General features: G+C 36.6%; 1 protein-coding gene across 1 annotated transcript in view; it reads right to left on the bottom strand.

The window, feature by feature from the left end:
• The window catches only part of HCN1 (hyperpolarization activated cyclic nucleotide gated potassium channel 1), a 204,277-nt gene that overhangs the window by 82,141 nt on the left and 98,850 nt on the right, over window positions 1–23,286 (bottom strand). The window contains exon 3 of the mRNA XM_042028383.1: window positions 12,830–12,991. Coding sequence (XP_041884317.1) covers window positions 12,830–12,991 — 162 coding nt within the window. The remainder of the gene's footprint in view (window positions 1–12,829; window positions 12,992–23,286) is intronic.

Genomic DNA, 23,286 nt, shown 5'->3' with positions numbered 1-23,286 from the left:
CCTCAGTGATGGAAAATGAACAGAGGAGTAAAAGTGGATTGCATTTTTTTATTGTTTCACATGGATGTCTGCAATGACCAGTGGCTCCATTTGTCCAGAGTTTTGTTTGTGAGAACCAGCACTAAGAGAGAAAGACATCCCAAAATTTCAATTCAGCTGATGTTGGGTACTTCACTTTGATAGCTAAGTGAGTTGGCAGGTCTCCCTAGGCTCCCTATACAGTCAGTAAAAATCAGACTTCTACAGATGGTGATTCAGCGTAGAATGTTAATGCAGGTGTTCTTTATCACCTCCAGGGGAGAACTTCTCTTTCCATAAGCTGCCCAGGATCCTATTCAGCTGAAGTTGCATCCATTATCTTCCTGAGCTTCCCTACTGGGCATACCTCTGTTTTCATGGATAGACTTGACACCCCATTTCTTCCTAGCTCCAATCCAGTGGAGGAAATAAAATTCCCTACAACAGCCTCTTCTCTCAAGCTCTGGTTTTATTTTATGATCCAAGTTTTTCCTATTGCAGTTGAACTTTTCAGTCAGATCAGGACATGAGTTTGCCCTTGCAAGTCTGACAAAAGTCAGTGGGGCTCTGTAAGAGGTGCTGCAGATTTGACTCGGTGAATTCTGTTCCAGCACACTGGCTTTAATATAAGCACACTACAGTGAGATGGTATCATAAACCACAGATGGGAGCAGGTGAGAGACAAAAAAAGATTCCTAATGAGAACAGAGGAATGCTTAGGATGCAAACATCATAATTATTTACTTATATGGATAAAGTTATACAGCAGAGAGCACACAGTGAGAGAAGGAGTTCTTGGATTCAGGGCACATATTTGTACAGCCGTATATTGAAAGTATGACATTTACTTTGCTTGAAAAAGGTTGGGAAAGATATTAAACTGGAAACATCTTAAAGGACTCAGATTCTAAGGAAAATAGCATATATTCACCCAAAAATTGCATTATGTAACATGCAAATGGTTGGAAATCTTTCTCATCTAGAAGCTTCATGATAACTGGGCATGTGCTATATTTCAAGATTGATTTTAAAAATCTGATAATCCACAGCATATCTATTTAATATTAAGTAGAATCAAAAGAATAGCCTTTTTCTTTTTTTTAGTTTTTTTTTAGTTGGTTTTTAAAAATAAATGGAACCATTCTCTTCAGACAAGCTCAGTTAAGCTTTTGTTAAAACCAGTACGACAGCAATGTTTGAGTATTTTAATAAATCTAGCAAACCATGGCACTCAGCACATATATGGCACTCAGTCTGAACAGCGACAAATAACAATTATTTGTTTTTATTGCAACCATGATTTGCATCCTCCAAGCACACGGGTCAGACAAGTTAAAGCTGAGTTACAAATAAAAACAGTTTAACAATTCCCTCCAAAAAGTTACCGAGTGAAGCTTTCATTTCACTGAAAGTTTAAAATGGTCTTGAATCTAATCTCTGAATCTAATTTCAGATCACATGGCTACTTCTTCCATCTGAAGTTTACATTAAAAATCCCACAATTTTTGTTAAAAAACCATAAAATACAGTAAAGTATTTTTCAAATCCAACCTTTACAGTCAAAACTGTGAAAAGGAACAAGATCGCTCAGTGGGAGGAAAGTCATCAGAGGATATACATCAAGGCAGCTTTCAATCTTCAAAACAGCAAAATTCCATGCTTTTTATGCTATCGTTTAAAATAAAATTTAAAGTCATTATTGATTAGAAACATACATTATATTGTATGTGGGTGCGTTTTTAATTGATACCATGCATGCTTAGTTTCCAATTCAGGTTTTGCATTCAGTATCACCTCTGTAAGTGAATACTTCAAATTTCATTTTTCTGTCTTTAACATTATTAATGAGGAAATTTTTAAGAATGTTTTCTACATAGTCTCTAGTCCATGTATTTTCTGTATGGGCAAGCAGTGAGCACTTTCTTATACCAAGTCTGAAAGATTTTAAAAGCAGAAGAGTAAAAACAACAAGCTTTGTTAAATCCTAGAAACCCTTCGTCTTTTATTTATCTGTACACATGCCAACTTTATGTTTCCTCATGTTGCAACGGTGAGTGCACTGGCTCATGCTTAGGAAAAAACCCAACTTCTGCTTCAGATGTTCTATTTCTATTTAAACTGTTGCATCCTTTCTTTTTCCTCCCCATATCACTCCTCCCCATACGCGGGAGGATTTCCTTCACAAAAATTCAACAAAAGTGGCTTAGATTTAGTATATTTTATTGATCTGCAAAGCACATTTACTTAGGAGCAATACACCATTTAGTCTGAGGGCACTTCCTCTCGGCATTTATATGTATCCTATATATTTATATATCCTTTCCATAAACAGCTTCTTTGTCAAGATACAGACTGCAAAAACCTTGGGGAACCTCATCCTTACTCCTTCATACAAGGAGTCTTGCTGCATGAGTAAAGCCATGACAATCAGAGTTAGAGAGTAACAAGAAGGTAAAAACACATTTCAATATTCTGTATTGCATCTGCATTTCATACAGAGAGATGGTGGTACAGGACAGGCAGCATTTAGGTGATTGGCATGGGTTATGAGAGCTCATACGGAGATACCAGCATAGGTCCAAAAAAATTCCAGGGCCAAATCTGTCCTTAACCTACTGGAAATGTAGCACGCCTACCCACAAGGGTACATTTCCAGCATGAGCTCTTGCCTTTTCTCATCACACAAATCTTAGTTATATTTTGCTCCCACCAAAGGTTTTACCACGGACGATAAACTTAATTTCTGAACGCGTGGAAAAAGCTATTACAATAAACAGGAAATTCCCTCAAATATTCTTCAATCAACACTGTTCCAGCAACATTTAGCTGAGTTTAGATTTGCCGTAACTTTTCTAGTTATGGCAAATAACTATGGCAAACTTTTCTAATTATCTAAGGGATCAATTTTAAGTCTTTTACTATTAGAGATAAGCATAGGGATATTACATATTACTGCAAAGAATGACAAATGAATGGTACACCACCTTTATTCCTGACCAGTACCCAATTACTCTTTGTAAAACTGAACTAGCAATCTGAGTGTACTCCACTTGAAAACACTGCTACTAAGTAGGCAGCAGTTCAAAACCAGTCATGTTAATTGCCTCAATATCTATACCAATATAGATAATCCTTTTTTGATTATATGTACTATTGTCAAAGTGCCAGGCTATCCTCAACTACAAGCTAATTTCATCGTCTTCCAAATATAAAAGATCATACACAGTAACTAAAATGATGTGATGGATTAGAAAGGGAACATGAGTCATTTGTGAAGAATATGGGCATTATTTTCTTACCTCATTCAAATGCCAGTTACTGGCTTTCAAAGAGATTGTTTCAGAGAAACTCTCTCATGTTAGCATCTCTCATGTTACCAAATTACAAGTAATATTGTGCTATTAAACAAGGCCTCATAGTGTTCATCTCTCACTGCTCCAATCCACTTCACAGGAGACTGTCAAGAATATTTTGTAATAAACTCCAGCCATTCAAAACAAAGAAAAAAAATTAAGGTAATATCAATAATGTTTTTATGAAATTTGGAGGAAAATGATTTTATGTTTGCAGCTAAATTAGATAGGTTGGTTTTTTTGATAAATACTAGGGGTTTTTTAATGATAATATTGCTTTTTTCCTCACACGAGGAAAAGAAACCCACTGCAAATTATTAAATGTTGCATATGGGCCAGAGAAAGTCTTACCATAGGGCTTTGTTCTTTTCCTTATGCTATCAATAATATCTCCAAAAGCATAAATGAAACAAATATAAAAATCTAGATAGGAGAAAGAAAGCAAAATATATTTAAAGGGCATTCAGTAATTAAAGCTATTGATACAAAAAGTATTCACTGCTTGCTCTTACAAGTAGTATGTAAACATCTATACACACATCTAGAAGATATTCAAAATTTACTCATTAGCAACAACATTAAGTAAGCTGCTGCTTATTACAGAGAATATAAAATTTTTCCTATACAAAATCTTTTCTATCATTTATATTAGATTCAATTTTCTGAAATTTTTAGATCTCTATTGGAATTAGTTCAGGTTGAGTCTGCTCAAATGAGTACATTTGCAGAAAGCAGGAAGAGCAGGAAAGCAAAAGGATGAGAGCAATCTTAAAGAAAATTATCCTACATTTTTAAAACAGGCAAAATACATGCAGCCTACACACAAATGAGTTGTGTACATCCCTGGTCTATATTTATAAGCAGAATTGGCAAAACCATTTCAGACATGAAGGAAAATTAGTAGGTTAAAACAAATGGAAAAAAATATAATGTCATGTATTTCCTGCTTTTCCCATGTTTTGGTAACTGGAAGTGAATGCAAATTGAGAATTCCAGTTTTACAGGGAAGCTTTTAACTTCATTCAAATTCAAATTAAAGGGAAAATATGAAATATTAAAGTTTCCATGGAGTGGAGAGAGAAGTTCAGAAATAACCACATTTAAAAAAGAAGCATTATAAAACCCTCTTTTCTCTCTCTAGGATTTTGGGAATCCAGATTACAGATCCTACAGACTACTGATATAGGTCCGGTAGACACAGACCTGTATCTCAAGTTTCTCATGTATCAGAGTGACTTGGTTTAGCATTACGTGAACCAGAACAAAGTATTTTCCTTTGATATTTTCTAATGTGAAATGTAAGCATTCTAAATGTGCAATTTAAGATGGCCATTTTTTTATGCCTAATTGCATCCCAACAGAGGCTTCTCTCCAGATGTACTTTAAATATTAGAATGAGTCAGATGTTGAATAGCCATGTGTAGAAAATTCAAATTTGATATGCCAAAACCCAACAGTTAATAGGAGTAAAATCAGAGCTCTTGAGAAAATCTGATTGTGATAATGACCCCTTGACAAAAATATGCAGCTTGTGCAAACCACATTTTTGTGCAGTCTTAAATCATACAGATCAAGAATTAGACTGTGCATTTTAATTAAGGTTTGCAGTTAAAAAGAGGAAGATTTACTGAAGAACAGCTGTATATGAATGGTATTCATCTGGATATATCTGCACTGGATTTATTCTGGGAAACCTGGTCTGGCATAAATATTCCAAGAGTTCAGTTTTTGGATACTCCAATCACAAGAGAAAAGGCCATCCATGAAGAGCTACTTCAGAATAATGGTTTCACATTTATATTCCAGTTCAAACCAGAGTACCACTACCCGCAGAAAAACATTTTAAATTTACAGAGCAAAGTAGACTGATCCAGCTCCCCCCAGAACAAAGGGAACACTTTCTTCTACAACAGAGAGGTGCTTACAACACCTCCTCAATATTTACTCCAGGGCAAATGTGGGATACAAAGTCCTAAAACATGACAGGTCCAATTTATGTTTTTACTTTAGTTCACATTTTTTTGCTAAAGAAATGGCTTATGGCACACTTTATGAAGTCTGTTATTTTTCCCTCGAATGTCTATCAAACACAACACTAGACTTCACCACATTATGTGCAATTTCTTGTATTCTTTCCAGTGTAAGGCTTACATAAAATATTTTGCAGTTTATAGTTACCAGAAATCCCTTCACAGTATAGTGCAGCATAAGCATTTATGAGTTGTGTTGATGTTGGGGTTTTAGGAGCTCTCTTGGGTTTTTTTTTTTCTGTTAAAGGAATTTTCCCCATTCGTGTTGCTAGGGGAGAAAACGGCTGGGTCCTTAAGAAAAACAAAAGAGGTGGCCATGGGGTGGGGCGCATCTGGCTGCTCTTTTGTTTCACCTGGGTGTGTGGGCAGTCGGTCTCATGAGAGAGGCTGCTTTCTTTGGCTGCTTTTCCTTCTGCTGGAGAAGCCCCAGGATCCCAAAGCCGCCTTCCCCGCCCCACTCGGAGCCGGGCCGTGGCCGCCCTGCCCCACCGTTCCTTGGAGCCTTTGCTGTGCTGTAGCCCTGCTCGCTCTGCCTGCCCAGACCTCCGGGGGGTTCCCCGCTTGGATACATCGTGTCTGCCGCCCGGATTTGTGCTCCTCCCTGCCGTTCCAGCCTGCCGCTCCAGCCTGCTGTTCCCGAGGGTCCGGCCGGACACCAGGATCGGCTGCCCAGGGGTTTGTGAAGCTCCTTTGTCCCATCCCTTCCCGGGATCCCAGGCCGCCGGTGCCGCGTGCTCCCCGAGCTCGCTCCGGAGCGCCCCCTGCAGCCGCGGGGGAACCATCGCACCTGCCCTGCTCACCGGGAGCCGCCAGCGCCCCTGCCGGCTGCGAGCGGAACTGCACCCGAGGGGAAAGGGCCCGACAGCCGAGAAGGCTGGGACTGGGTTTGGGATTGTTTGCTGTTACTGCCAGAGTTATTGCTGTTTGTTTGACTGGTTCTACACATATAGATATATAATAGTAAAGAACTGTTATTCCTATTTCCCACATCTTTGCCTAAAAGCCCCTTGATTTCAAAATTACAGTAACTCGGAGGGAAGGGGGCTTGCATCGGCCATTCCAAGGGGGGCTCCTGCCTTCCTTAGCTGACACCTGTCTTTTAAACCAAGACAGTTGATTCTTGAGGGAGAAACACGGAAACTAAATTTTGATGACAAACATGCAAGTTCTTCCTTGCATCTCCTCCTTAACATATTTCTACCAGCTCTTTTGAAAACAAAGAAAAAGTGTGGAAATTAGTTAGTCTCTTTTATCAACTTGTTTTTGTATGCTCCCTCTAAATAATTGTTTCATTATTCTCATCCCATATAAGGAAGACCAGCTTTCTATCGGAAAGAAACAGAAGCATGAAAGGCAGCCAACTAATTCATTACAGAAGTCATCCTCTTTAGCACCTATTATCACATCAGTAAGATAGTGCTACAGTCAACACTCACGAACATGTGTCCTAATTTAGATCCTTCCTCTTGGTTGCATTAAGCACCAATATCTACTGAAATAAGTATCACAAGCAGCATCAAGTAAATACATCAATACTACAACATCAGTTTTAAGCATTTTAGTGAGAGTAAGGTTAGGTGGAAGGGCTTATGACAATAGTTGAGTTTGCAATGCTAAACAATGTTCAGAGTTGGTGGAGTTGTGTGATTACAACCAGGAATACCTTCTTTGAAAGATTATTTTCCCTTTTGAGGTAGTTATTATCCAAATATTCAAGTATAACTTTCCGTATTGTTAAACTTTTAGAAAGTTTTAAACCTCACTGTAATTGATTTTCCACCTTTATTTTTTAGTTCTAAAGGTTCTACATCTGAATTAGCTCATGGCATTAAGACAATAAAGTAAAATTTATAATCTGAGAAGACATTAATGGTAGAAATAATATACAGGAAAAAATCTCAATAACTTTGAGGCACAGGAAATCTAGTAACTGTTTTTATCTAAGCACATCAGAAACCTACTGACAAAAATGCACAGTCCAAAGTATACAAGACATCAAAAAACATACAAAATATTACACCAAGGAGGTTGGAAGGAAGCAAGGAGGTTGTACAGAAAAATTATTACTACTTCCCATTCTAGGCCTGCAAAAGCAGATGACCTGCTAACCTGTCAGAGAGCACAAAAAAGCATAAACCAAAACATAAGTGGGCTTCCTAAAGCCTCAGCAATTGTTGTAAAAATGAGAACCTGATTTGTTTTTCTCTTCATTGATCACAACACACTGAATTAAATCAACAGTGTCCTCAGATACCATATTTCTCTAGTCCCCACTAGCTTGGCATAAAATTTTGGTATCACAGTTAATGCACCTCCTCAGTCTGCATTAAACCTACCTTGCCATTTAGCACAGCACATCCACAAGATTTTCCTCTGCAGCTTCTTTTACTGTCAAATCACACAAATTAATATATTCTCCCGAGCTAATATATTTTTAGGCCTATCACTTCATGCCAGACCAGTGAAACAGGTCATTACTTCATCATCTTAATGCAGGAGGAAGCAGACTGACCTCAGTGACTAGGTCACTGCTCAGGGCAGGAGAGACCAGTAGCTGAATTCTGAACAGCTGCACATAATGGAAGCAATGTAATTATTCACTGTAGATTCAAAAATATGTGTGTCTTAGTCCTAAGAATGTCAGTTACATATTGTTACCAGTATTACCATATTTCCAAATTGCATTGCAAACAGAGTATCTGACTTGGGCGATTCCACTAATTTTGATCCCAGTCTATCTCTGATTAGTAATTGCACTTTTATCTGTTCCAACAAGCATTGCACTAACTAAATAGACACACATTAACATAAATATATTACTATAAAATACATTAGAATAGTAGCATACCTCATCTGATCCTCAGTGCCTCTAGTAATCAGATGATTCCCATATGGTCCATACTTTTTAAGTACCTAATATAAGACTATGGGATTTGATTTACATAAGCTTTTATTGCTCAGCATTGCAAATGAAATCAGAGGAATCTAATGCTTTAAATGTGACCCTGTGATATTTTATAATAATAAAAAGGTATTCAGAAACATTTGTGACGCTCTAAATGATGGCTATCACATAATGATCAAATGAAGAAAAAATCTCATGAGAAAATTGGCTTCCCTAATTGCCAACTATAGGGAAGAAGATGCTAAGCTGATACATTATCCAAAAGGACAAAACCCAATGCAGAATAACACATCAAATGACTATAATGAAATCCTTGAGTTCCACTAAGTAAAACAGAGATCTTACTGGGGAAAAAAAAAAAAGTGATTGTGTCATTGAAAATGGTGTTCATTAGTAAGAAATGTTGAGAATTATAGTTTTGGGTGGTATACTAAATAGCTTTTTTATATATTATATATATGTTAGCATAGTTCTTAGGGCATTATAAATCCTCACCATCTCCTGCCCTTCTGAATTTCCCTATCGAATATTCATTTAAGTAATTCATTTTATAATGAGAGAGACTACCAGATTCTACAGCAGAAATTCCCAAATTCTTTTACTAGCAATGCTGATACTATCAGAGATGAAGGTCTGATTTCCTTTGCCCTGAGGAAATTATGAGACACAAAGGGGCATCAGTACAATACAAAACCCCGGGTTACTAAATCCAAACCTAAAACACCCTGAGAGCTGCAAACAATCCAACTGCAAGGACAGAAAGGAAAAGACAAAACAAAATAAATCAGAGTACCTGAAGGGTTCCTGCTGAGCAAACATCGTCTGACTGCAAGGGGAAATGCCAGAAAAGTAAGGCCTTTCCAAAAGCTTTACAGACCCTTTTGACTTTTAAAAAACTCACCGTTCAAGTTAAATTCTAAACCTCTCTGCTACTTTTATCTCATTAATAGAACATTATAAATAAAAAAAACTGTGAAGGCCAGGTAAATACCTTGCTTAAGGGATCATGTGTTCTCCTAACCATACAACTAATTATTGCAAATACAGACAGGAAAATACAGGCTGGGAATCTTCAGATACTGTTAGTAATGATCTGCTGCAAGGGATGCTTTATTGAAGGCTGTGATGTTTAGATGGCCAGATGGCATCAGTGTCATTGCTCATCTGTACTTGCCTAGAAACCCTTTCCATACAAGACCTGACTAGGTGAGTTCATCAGCTGGGACTCACAGACCGGTTTTGGAATTACTGCGCCTGAAACTGAATGCAGAATCTGAGTTTGCACAGACTGAGTATGGCAGAAGACCACTGTGCTTTTCTGGTTTTGTGTATACCTAGTTTCAACTGCAAGTTTTACTCCTAATTTTCTAAGGAACTACTGGCTCAAACTCTGAGGCATGACAAAAATGTTTAGTCTATGAGTCATTATGGAAATACACCAGTCTAAAGCAATGCAAATCGGAAAGCTGAGGATAAATTACACAAGATAATAGGCTTTCTGAGCCAAGGAGAAATTAGGCAGCATCGTTAAGAAAGTCTGTGAAACTTCTTCAGAAAAGACCTTCTTTAGGAATGAAAAAATCCTGGTGTCAAAAAAACTAGGAACGGCTTCAAAGAGCTATATTCCCTCCTACAAGTAATTGACTCTTATTTTGTTTGTAATAAGGGCTGGAATGTGACTTAAAGTGTGGGGGGAAAAGAGCTGCTACTTACTTTCATTTTATATTTACCAGTGTTCTTATTTTTAATGACCAGTACACTGATATTCTGGAAGAGGTCAGCTCTGGCAGTCATTTCATAGCAAGATGAGGGCCTATGTTAGGAATTGGCCAAGAAGGTCAAGCTTAGCGTACAGATGCAATATGGGCTCATAATAATTACTATTATGGAAGAGAGTACGCCAATGGGATCTGAACAATTTTGTTGAACTACTTATGCTGTAGGTTGGTACAGTACTAACCAGTGGTGATCTTATCCCCTTTTACAGATAGGGCTTTCCATTTTATAGTCTTCTTTGTGTTGGACTATGATGTTTTTATTAACCTTTCAAAGATAAAAATCCAACTAATTTGTTTTGTTTTAATTGCATTCAGTCACGTCGTTCAGAGAGCTAGTAAGCAACGTGCAACTTGGGTTCATTTTCCTATTCCTCTGTGACATTAAACTAAATCTGTGTTATTTTCCTTTACCGTATTTATAAATTAAAACCATGAGCATGCCTGTGGAATTTGGGTAGTTTTGTGTATCAGTTCAAAAACAGAAGAAACAGCTTTCAAGAGAAGGCTTTTAAAAGTTCTTGCATTCTGCAGCCTCAAGCAACTAATGTGCAAGACAGAAAGGAACTGTGGACTGGAAGAGTAGGCTGGGCTGTGTCAGTTGAGGAGACAGCATGTCATCCTTCTGACGTCCTTACTTCCTTTATCATCAGATTACCTGCAAATGCTTTGACTCACCACTGACTTATATTGTGGAAAAACTGACTTTTTCTGGGTGAGCACACATCGGTTTGAGTAAGTCTCCAAGCAAGCCAATGATTGCAATGAACAAGTTCAAAATTTTACTTTTCGTCCAAGCCCCAGTACCTGGTGCAGTCATTTCAGTAACAAAGGTTAAAATTCAGAGTAGATTAAATTGTTAATATTCTACAGCATTCTGGGAGAGTAAGGTTTCCCTCTTGCCAAAGCTCTTGCAGTACCAGGAACATGAAACCCTTCCAAACTCCAAAGTCAACTGTCAGTTAGACTCTGAATACACCAGAAAAGCACATAACCATCATCATTATCATCAACATCCTTCTGTTATCTCTATCATTTTAGAGGACTGATATTCCATGGCAGCTTCCGGGTCTATTTTCAGTGCTAAAGAATTCATTCCCAGAGCCTGGAAAACAATCAAGAAATGTCTTGTAACACCATGACACAGTCAGAAGAAAGGTCTAGCTAGATGTTCTGCCTAACAGTGGCAAATATGCTCCTGATTGCAGGTTGGCAGCCCACCATTCTTTCGCTTGCCACTGGCCTAAAAGACTGTCTATGCTGTGAACTTTATATTGAAATTTCTCCTCAATGTTCATTCAACATAAACAATTTAGTTGCTGTCAGAAAAATTTTATAGGTGCAACTTTCAGAAAAGATCTTTCCAAGATTATGTGGACAGTAGAAAGAGAGTATTGTTTCCATAAAAAAAAGCCCTGAATGTTGGTAGGCAGAAAGAAAGCTCTGAGCATGTGCATAGCATGTACAGCTTACTTAAGACTGAATGTAGCTCATAAGGAGCAGAGAGAATTTAATAGTTCAGTGTTTTCTAAAAGTTAAATACTTCAATTAAGTGTAATCCAAGGCTTCCTTTCACGCGCTAGCATGATTTTCATCCAGATCTTTAAAAAGCTGATAGAAAATTTACGCTTTGCAAATGTGAATGGAAGATGTTAGAAAGCAGAACACAGAATATAGCAGAATGGAAAGATGTGCCAGTCAGCACTGCGGTGACCTACTTTTATTGCAGCAATCCCATTTTTGAAGATATGTCAGTATTTTTTTTAGAAAAGCAGGCACAATGAGATGTCAGCAAACATGCTGCTTATCATTAAAGATGTTGCCTGATGACTGCAAATACTTGTCTGCATGACTGACAATCTTAGTCAAGGAGCTCCAACATTAATGTGCAGTACCATGTTCCTAAAGGAACAAATACTGTTATGATTCTACAGTAGGAATATGTGAGACTGAGCAAGATGCCCATCTACAGTAAAGGTGATGGTTAATAGATCCTAAGATTACAAAAACCAGAGAGACACATATTTTCAGATTACCAATAAGGGAGCTTCTTGGGGCTTTTTTTTTTGGCTATAGGCCCATTCCGACAATTTCACTGTATTTACTACAAAAATGTTCTATATACTGCTGCATTATCTGACTTGATAAAAAATTTGTATTTTTCACAGCCATTGTCCTTTAAGTAGAAAGTCATTACCTGTCCTTATAAATAACACACAGTCACATTCTGTCCTTGAACAGTCTGTTCTCACACAGAAAATTATCACACAGCTGAGTCTATTTATCTTATTTTACGTGGAAAAATCTTGATCTGTGTGTTGGGAACAATGGATCATTACGTAACTCAGAAGTTTACAAACTGAGGAAAACATTAGATGAAACTAACGCCAATAATCTACCTTCAGTAGCATTCTGAAACTATGGCCTAAACTGGAAGCACTGGTGAACTGAGTGTTTCCGTATTTCCTTTGGGTGGCTGTTTTTAGTGAATAAGGGTTAATACATTATACTGACTTTAAAACTGAAAGCATTTTCTGGCTCATTTACTGACAACGAGTCAATATAATTTTATTGACCATGAGGACTACAGAACAAACTTTAGCAAGTGAGCCAACAAAATATGAGAGTAACCTTGAATAAATTGCAGGGCAGCATATTACTAGGCATGTGTTTTTACTCTAAATTCTGAAGCTAACTGTTTAGAAAAATAATGTTTAGAAAGCACAATGAAAAATGAACAATACTTACAACCATACCGTTTAGGGACACCCAGCAATCTGGTGGGAAATCCTGGAGTAATGGTACTAAAAACTGTAGACAACCATCCCAGTGGCACAGCAGGAGCATCATTCCAATCAGATTAAAGATTCTCACCACTGCACTGGCCAGATCGTATGTCATGTGGAAAATCTGCAGACAAAAATTACAGGTGATGTACATGTTGCAAATCAGAAATAAAACTCATTTTATTCTCATCAGGCAAGTTAAAGAAGTGTCATCCTGAACTTCTAAAAAAGCTGAGGTTTCTAAGGAAGGATCATTAATTTGAGCACATTAATTTCAACAGAGAACCATACTGACACACCTGGCTCTTGGATGCATGCCAGTGTTATGTAAGCTGCTGAAAAAGGCATATATTGGCTAGAAGTCACTCACTAAAGTGTTTTCTTAAAGACTCCAACTCCTTTCAATTGAAGCAAGATTCACAAATTAAAAAATATTTGGGTAAAGCTAGTGACACCGTTAGTTGCCTATGAACTTGGTATTTAAATACCCAAAAGCAGTGGGAGATTTAATGACCCCTTTAGAAGATTCACTTTTGCTTTAAATGCACAAAAATCTGAGTGAAGAAACAATACCAGCAGTGTTACATTTTTTGGTTTCTACTTCTGTACTATTAATCCAATTTGCATATACCAGTTCCCCAATCAAAAATGACAAAAAGGTAGTGTATAGCTCTTAATCATTGGCATTTCCCTAAAATACTGATAATTCTGTGGCTACTACATCTGTAGTATGTATGTTCATATCAAACTAATACAGTAAGTTGGATTTCAAAGCATTCCTCCATTCTTAAGACACAAACTATCTGCATCTGAAAAGCATCTTACAGTAAATCACATATAAAATTCTCAAAAACAACAGAGGTTTTTCATGGGAAAATTTGTAGGACAGAATTTTCATGAAAAGCAGCAGTCAGCTGCCAAATATCATAAAAAAATGCATTTAGTAGTTCTCTACTATTGGTTTTAATGTACTTCCAGTCTATAAATACAGACATATTCTGTACTTTTTACACAATTCAATCAACTAAAAGTAAATATATAAACATATAAATATATATAGAAACATTTTAATATGCATGATTTTCACTATGAAGGAGCTATATTTAGAAGCTGAAGAATGGCCAGTTGGTATTTCACGGAAGTATAAAACACTATTTAATAGTGTGGCTAGACATAGAAATCACAGGATTTAGGACTGAAGACATCAGATTGCTAGAGGTATATGGGCATACTGGCACATGACATTTTGTGTTTGTAAATAAAAGAATTCACACATGAAAGAGGGAATGTTTGTGTCCTAACCTTTACATATCTAAACTAAAAGCAAAAATTAAGTACCCACATTGTAAATGAATTTATATATGACAAATGCAAATATGGAGAGCACATTGTGATGTCTTCAACTTTCTGTTAGTGGGAGTTGGTCATTGCTTGAAAATGGCAGTCTATGTTTTGAGTTCCAAAAGGCAAAATCTGCATATTAGAAACATACCTCAAATATTAACACTATGTACAAAACATGTTTTCAGTTTAGGGGATTTAAAGAGAATATATTCCAAATTCCAGTTCAACAGTCATTGGAAACAGATGCTTGTAACATAAATCCTATCCAAATACCATCTAGCTGCTGTCAAAATTGGGAAGATAACACTGATATTTAGGAGATACCGTAAACAGTAAGGAAGTGTCACTATTACACATTTTTCTTGCTAAGAAATGTGTTTATGTTACAGCTATTTCAATAGCTTCAATTTCAGTAGCTGTTATGAACCAAAAGAGTGGATGTGTGCACTGAAATAATCTTCTTTTGAAGAACTGGAAAAAATGGCAAGGATTACTACTGGTTTGGAATACTAGCACTCATTTAGGTTGTACTTTGTCCGCATGGTTCCTATACTACAACTGCAAATAGCAGATAATTTCTGATCACATGGAAAGTGTCAGAAATTTTCCTTCATATTTCCCATTAGGCTTTACTGTAAGAGACCCAGAGAAAGACCTGATTGTCAAAACTCTTCAGAGTCCAAACCAAGCAGTCACATATACCCAAGACTCCTGAATCCTCATTCGGCCTCTTCAACAATGGGCTTAGGCACTGTGCTGTTGGGCTTGGGCTTTTCGAGGACCATTGCATCTTGTCACTGTTTTCTTCAAAGCCTTTTCATTATCAGTGTGCCTCTGAAGAAATGGTCACATATTCCAAGAATGCTAAAATGTTGAAAATTTTGTATGAAACCAAATCCATCAAAGGAAAATATTGCAACAGTCTGTGTAAAACACTGCAAACTTCCATCATTTCTGAAACTGCTCCAGAAGTAGTTTCTGTGAAGCTTAGTGCTCCATGTTAAAAATGCTTGAACATATCCAGGATGTTATCTAGATTGCATAACATGGTAATATTTTATCAGCATTTCAAACATACCATTCTTTTATCACTTATCTTTTGCTTATATAGTCTAATATTTGTGTAGTCTATCCAAATAACTGTGATGCCTCTGTGTTAAAGAAGTTAACTTCAACACAAAAATCTTAAGCAAGTGTTGGAAAAACCTTTAAAAATAATCTCTGCATATTCACTTTCCAGCAAATAACAGCAGGTTTTTTTTCACGAAGGAATTTATGGAAATGCATATTTCATTGGAAAAAAAATTAAATACTGCAAGCATACATTGTACAACGTAAACAAAAATATTTGCCCATAGTATTGTATTGACATATTTATACTTGTGGGTGGGAGGGGTGGGATGTGTTGATTTTTTTTAAACTAATAACCAAAATGCCCTGTGGACTGAAGTCATACATTGCATGTTTAATGTTCTCCCGTTCAGGAATTGATTGTGATACATTGAAACAAGAGTAGCAAAAGAAGTCATATTTTTATAACTTATTTTTGGTAATCGCAAATTACAATTTCTGTATTAATGAGCTAAACCACATAAAAACTCCTAGGAGATATGTGTAGTTTTCTCAGAGATAAACTGGAGCACAGGAAACTAATGCCATGCATTTGAGCAAATGGTGGCTTGCCCATCAGCTGGACCTCCAGCAAATCTAAGACCACAAATCAATTCACCTTGATTCTGCAGTACAGATGTGTGCTCAAATCTCTCTGTTTCAATGAATTTCTTAACAAAACTATTACTATTAATAACAATATAACAATACTATTAATAACAAAAAGAACTCAAAGACTTGCACACAACTAAAGTTAAGCTCATTCACTCATGCAGATAAATACAAATGGCTATCATTAAACATATACCATGCAAAAATACCATGGAAATAAGCAGAAATTACAACTGCAAAACATGTTTGAAAATCTGGCTGCTTTATTTATTTATTTATTAGATTCTTAATTTCATACCTAAATATTTAGGTTTAACCAGGAAGAGCTGTAAATTTTGGACAATGCTTTTCTAAAAAATTAATAGAATTACTTAAGATTACTGCACCTGAGAAAAAATTACAATTCTCCTGAGAAAAAACTCTTCCCACAGTTTTGTTTCATATAATAGGAAAGATTTCATAAATATTTCTCCTTTTCATTACTACTCAGCTCATTACTACTCAGCTTCATTTCAATTACACATGATAGTTTTTATTATCATGTTTGTCTGCTTATGTTTGGCTATAATACTGCCATTTTTCACAGTTTCCATACACTTGAAAAATGTTTACTAAAATTTTAGCCTGTGAACTTGCTTCTAAGAACTCATAATTTCTTCCTAAATTAATTTTACAAGCTTTTATCAATAGCCTGGAAACCTTAAATTTTTTCCTGAATAACTGACAATGCCTCTGACAATGGCTGAAATGGAACCACAGGTTAACAGTTTCCATTATTTTGGCACAGTATTGCTCACAGGGAATAAGAAATTGCTGAAGAAGTCAGACTTCACATGTTTTATCTCAGTTTTCACTCACACTTTATTAATGACTCCTTTTATTCCCATGTAAGAAGCAGAAAGCAGGCTGTTCCTTCCTCACATTTATAATGGAGTGTATATATCAAACTGGTCCTGCTAACTTTGATTTCTGAGCTTGAGACAGAAAAACTATTCCAGTCTTACCAGCCCACATGCTTAACTGTATTTGAGGGCTGTCATATTCAATTAACAGCACACATATAGTTTAACTAAGTGAACACAAAATTTGTTGAACTGCTGTCGTGGAATGCATAGGTTACCTCTTCTGCCTTCTGATAACTGGCATGTAAATATTTGTTCAGTTGTGATTTTTAGTTCCATTCAGAATCATACAATCATAGAACCACAAAAAAGATGGAAATGACCTCGAAGATCAGCAAGTCTAGCTTTTGACCAAACACCACCATGCCATCTAGTCCATGGCACCAAGTGCCACATCCGGTAGTTTTTTGAACACTTCCAGGGATGGTGACTCCACTGCCTTTGATTTTTAGATTCAGTTTATATAAATATTGGTTAATATAAATTATCAGAATTTAATTCTGATTAAATGAAAAAATTTCTTAGAAAAACTTAATTCAAATCTCAGATCATTGAGTTCATGAGGCGTCATGAGACACCTCTTCCACTCCTCAGAAGTACTAAGGGTGCTTAGCACCGCAAAGCTCTCTTAGGTTTAGTCTTCAAACTAAGATCTGCACCATGCCTTGGGCAGTATGAAATGGCACTTGCACCAAGTGAGCTGTGTGTGGAGCCTGGAATGTTAAACAGCCACAGTGGGGAAACAGGGAGAGCCACACATGTGCAGCTCTGGAAGGCACGCTGAAACCTGCACTTAGAGCAACAGTGAAACTCCAGGCTAGACTGCAGGGCAAAATAACAGTTATAAAAGTGACAAGGTTTTGGTTTTTTTTTTTCAGTCTCTGAGTCAGCCCAAAATTATTAGGTTTATCCCTCAGAGCACCAACTAAACAGAGATCATAAACTGTAGGATCTGAATTTTCCTACCTGAGCTGAATGTTTACTTTTAAGATAGTACTTGCAACAAAGTTCCCCTGGAAATAAAGTAATATAAAAGGGAGAGTACAACACCTCTTTTTGAGCATCCATCTCTCAATCTTCTTTAAACAATGAAAGGCAACCATGGCTTTTTTGTTTATCCATTTCATATTTGACAAGTCAGCTTCAAAAGATATTCTTCATAAATATCACTTGGGATACCATAGGTCTGATTCAGCTCCTACCAAAACCAGTTTCTTTCAGAGTTGCAGGTTACCACACTCTACACTGGAAATATGTCTGCACAAGTAGAGGTAAACATGCATTGATTGAAATGCCTGGCTATGCCCTCAGGGTAACATTTTACACTCAACTGACTCCTGATATGTCTGCCTAACTTTATGATAAATAATTCATCACTGATAATTCAGTAGTGGGAAAAGGTATATATCATTATCTAATCCAATTGTATTTGTGACCTTAAGATGATGACAAATGCAAAGATCTGCTTCTGCTTTAGCTGGCCCTAAAGGGAAAACAGTGATTTAATAAACAGAGCAAACTATTTTTAATCAAACATATTCAGAAAAAAAGAGCTGAGAATGGCCTGTTTTATGTGACCTTTAAAATTTGTTACTTTCTAGACGGAGTCAATCTGACATTAGGTTTTATAATAGGAGTCTCATTTATTCCAATTCAAGGAAATGTACAAATAGAAGCCAGCTTCTGCTGATCAAAAAGAACAGCACAACAAAATAGAAAAATGACAGGTTAAACCTGACAGCATTAATGTAACTAATTTGCTGAAGGAATATTTAGGCAAGACTTGAAAGGGTAATGTATAACCAGGAAGCAATATTTATTTACCACATATAAATTCTGCAATATTTATTTTCTGCTGTAAATTGGCCAATGCCATACTAAATATCAATTCTCACACAGAGGGCATGCCTTCCCTATCATAATGTATGGTTTTTCTATCCTTGTGTCATAAATGTGTGGGACCTGTCCCGACATCTAAATAGAGAGCAGCAGTCACTTTATCTCCACAATGAAAAAAGCAAGCAAATGACAAAGTATCCAGGATTCTGAAATAAAATAACCAGTGCAAATTCTCACTTGTTTCTACAGAGGTGGAGGTCTCATTCATCACTTACACTGATGACACAAAGTAACTTATTAGGCTAAGCTTTTATCTTAAGTGAAGCAAAGTAAAACAAAAAACATTTCACAGCTGTCAGAAAGACATACACATGCAATACTAACAGCATGCCTCTGTGACAAAGTTCAGCTGAAACTTTTCTCCTTAAGTCATAGTACCAAACTGAGTGTGACCATATGGCAAATAATACTGGAAATGTACATGAACATAGAGATTGACAGCTTTGGCAGCTTGATGTGTAGGTCTATTCCCACTTCAACATTATTTCAAACATCAGCATCACCTGAACTTCAGCTCAAGCTTCTTGATGGGTCAAGTATCTTCACTGACAGCATCACTGAACTCAAGCTGGAGACCTCTGAGCATGGAACTGAGCTAGAAGGGACATTTATTATTTTTCATAATTATTATATCTTACAAAGAAGGCAGCTAGGAGATATAGCCAGTTTCTAAATGGCCAAAATTATTATTTAAGATTTTTCTTACTAGCTGAGCAAGAGGAATTGTTTCTTTTATTAATGTGAAGATGTACTTTGGCAGCAACAAGAGAAGAGAAATAAGATATTTCCCATCACTCTTCACCACAGCAGGGATTCCCACTACGCCAAAAAGGCAGTTGAACAAGAAATGTGAATCCTAAAAAATATCACTGCTTGCAACTTTTCAAACATCAGATACCTGACTGCATGTTTAGAAATTAGTATCAGATTCTGAAGTCTATGTTCCCTAATTTTAACAGACTTACACGAGCAGTTTTCATCCTTAGTGAATCTGAAAAAAGTAATAAATACCAGACTTACATTTAAAAAGAAATCTACCATAAAATATACCTAAATGCCAAGACAATACAGGGAGAACCTTAGGCAGTACCAAAGTCTTCACAAAAAATGCATGCCTGATAAAATTAATTCTACAACATTTTTGATCATTCAAGTCTCTCAAACCCTGAACCCATTTTTATCTCCCATTTTAAGGCATAACTTTGGAGGAAATTACACTCTACCCTCAGCACACTAGGTCTTTTCCTCAGAGACAGGTATTTAGGAGAGGGAACAGGGCAGTGCCCTGACTGTACCTTAGACTGAAATCGGTGGGACACGATCCAGTCCCCAGACTCCTGAATCTAACAGCATAATTCAATCAAAATGAAAAAAACCAAAGCAGCTACAATGTTTTCTATGCATTTAGAAACACATAGAAAGCAACAGCATATCCAACATATGTACAATCATCATTGTACAAATAGGACGCATGTAACCAACTTCTTTCAAACTCAGTATATTCTTGACCTTCTTTTTTTTCATTTTTTTTAAGGTAGTAATATTTTTATCTTCCCATCTCTGTAAATAAAACATGAAATCAGATACTTTTTGATAACTCATGAAGTACCAAAAGATTAGATGTACACAGAAACTTGAAAGTTTTCACATTTACAAAAATTGTATCTGAAACTATTGCTGTAAAACAGTTTTTTCCCTAGATGTGTCTGTCATAACATGGGGCAAATATTTCAAGTAGCTCCTCTTGTTTCAGCCAGAACCAGGTTTGGGAAGCAAAAGAAAGTGTGTGTAGGAAAGCAAAAGAAACTTTTCTCTTGCATGATCCTAACTCCTCCTAAAAGTATCACTTTGAGATTTAAGTGGATGGTTCATTAACCACAGTTCTTTTTTACATGATGCCTTCTCCCCAGGTCACACTGCCACATAGCTGAGCTTCAAATCAATTGTCCTAATTATAATATGGCAGTGTAATGATCTCACTGAAAACAATAGAAATAATGAAGAATATTTCTTCTGGGGAATTTAAGCTGATGTCTTTCTGAAGCTGTTGAGGTTAATCTTCCAAACATGGCAATAATGTGCAAGGAATTGAAAATTAGTAATTATGTTAAATTTCCTGTGGAATAAAACTTCTGAGATGAAACTGGTTCTCAATGCTTTATTTTAATAGCATGCAATACCTTCCTTTTAAAAAGCCCAAGAAATGTTGCTTTATGAGGCACATTGCTTTAATGTTTATAGATTTGAGTTGTTAAGATTAGATATAACGTGAATAAAATATGTAAAATTTCATACCGTATCGCAATCTGAATTCTGCTTTTTATAGTAAATTAATTGAAGAGTTCATAGGTCAATAGTTACAAAAAAACCCCAACACTATCAGTACAATTCAAGGTAGTTGATTAATGCTAATATTGTGTGAAATTTGGAACTGTTCATGAGTTGAATGCTTAAAGCCCTAAACACAAGAAATCCATTTGTTCCTATGAAAATCTTGTAATAGCAAATACAATCAAGTCACTCATATATCATAATAACACAGAGACATAAAAATCCAAGAAATAACATCTAAAAGTATATATGCGAGTTAATTATTCTTCCAGTAAGGAATCAGTGATTTGTGGTCTAAATCAATGCTTCATAATATTGACAAATGATTTTAAAAATTATACGGATAATTGAACGAAATTATAGAAAACCTTTCTTGTGGGAAGTGCAAATGAAGTCTGCAGTTAAAATCTTACTGCCACTCAAAACCACACAGAAGATATCTTTTAGAGTTTTAAAAGCCTAATTAAAAAAAAAAAAAAGAAAGAAAAAAAAAAAGATGGCTGGGCAGGTACAAAGAACATACCAGGATCATAATCTTAATAATTGGCCTTAAAAATCATCATCAGAATTTAAGAATTTAGCTGCCTGGTAAAAAGACATATATGGACAAAAAAAAAAAAAATCAACATTGTAAAGAAATTACTTTGGAAATTTGCACACGATAGTCTCTCTTCAAAAGCACTATGTTTATTTGGCTTAGTACATAAAACTGCCTAGAGCTGAGTTATTCATATGCTGAATTATTCTATTTTTCTGTGTTCGACAACTGATAAATACATGGCTATCATTGTTAGAAAAAGTGAGAGTATGCTTGCTTACACACAAGCATGATTTGTTCACATTCCTGAATACTCAGGAAGTCTCTACAGATACCCTGTGTGATTAAAAAAGTGAGAGATTGAGAAAAAAAAGACAAAATAGACATACAGGCAGTATTAAAAAAGAGGAAATATAGTAAGAAAAAAAAGTGTTCTTTCATGGTCTTATTTGGGTTCTTTGATTTATATCTTTTTCAAAATATTTAAATTCACACTTGTGCCTGAAGGCTAAAATTTTTCTGCAGAAAAATATACAGAATCAACTTAGATTTTAAGTTTTAATGCTATCCATTTTAACAATGAAAGGTGGATGAGGGACCATCGTGTCTAGATTTTTTCCATTGTTTTTGATAAAATAAATTAATATTACATAATTGTTAATTTTAACATGGTTATTTTATTATGCTAAGGTATTTTGAAAAAAAAAAAAACCTGTTTGAAAGAGAAAACTGTTAGTGCACAGCAAGCCTAATGTTTAAGTACCTCTCACAGAGTTTACCATTATATAGTCTCTCAAAGAAAAGTCTACATTTAGTAACTTTTTTTTAACAAGTTAACCTCATTAAACACAATGCCTAATGGGAATAAAGGAACAAGACAGATCCACTAGATGCACTTTCCAAAAGCTGACTGGTTCCCTATCAGAGCTCTTGCTGACATTGAAGTCACCCCAGGTAATCACCTAGGGTCTCTCTTCAGAGATTTGATCTGAACATTTCATCATTGCAGTCAGATTTTATGTGGCTTCTGAGTCTTGAGTGATCTGTTGTTGAAGACTACACAAATAAACACCTTTTGCACAATTACTACATGTAGCGGGTTGAACCTGAGTTGATGGACAGTCTTTTAGACTAATGACGCTTCTCACAATTTACATATTTAAACCGCATGGAAAGCATGATTCACCTTTGGTCGGAGCTCGCCTGCTGGAAGGTGGGGGGGCTCCGAGCCTCCGGGCCCCGCTGGGCCGGGCCGGGACCCCTGCCCCTCCCTTTCCCAATGCCGCGGCACGGACCCTGGGTCGTTGGGTGGGAGGAACTGTCCCAGAGCCGCAGGCAGCTAAAACCAGCCATGGACTGCTCACAGCTAAACCCAGCCATGGACTGCTCACAGCTAAACCCAGCCAAGGACTGCCACAGCTAAACCCAGCCATGGACTGCCACACAGCTAAACCCAGCCATGGACTGGCACACAGCTAAACCCAGCCATGGACTGCCGCACGGCTAAACCCAGCCATGGACTGGCACACAGCTAAAACCAGCCATGGACTGCCACACAGCTAAACCAGCCATGGACTGCCACACAGCTAAACCAGCCATGGACTGGCACACAGCTAAACCCAGCCATGGACTGCCACACAGCTAAACCCAGCCATGGACTGCCACACAGCTCAACCCAGCCAT

This window comes from Corvus kubaryi, unplaced genomic scaffold, assembly GCF_017639235.1.
Source record: "Corvus kubaryi isolate FWS band 111438036 unplaced genomic scaffold, C.kubaryi_AGA036_p1.0 37308, whole genome shotgun sequence".
Lineage (NCBI taxonomy): Eukaryota > Metazoa > Chordata > Aves > Passeriformes > Corvidae > Corvus > Corvus kubaryi.
Note: the sequence above shows the minus strand (reverse complement) of the source record. Positions and strands in the feature narration are given on the sequence as shown.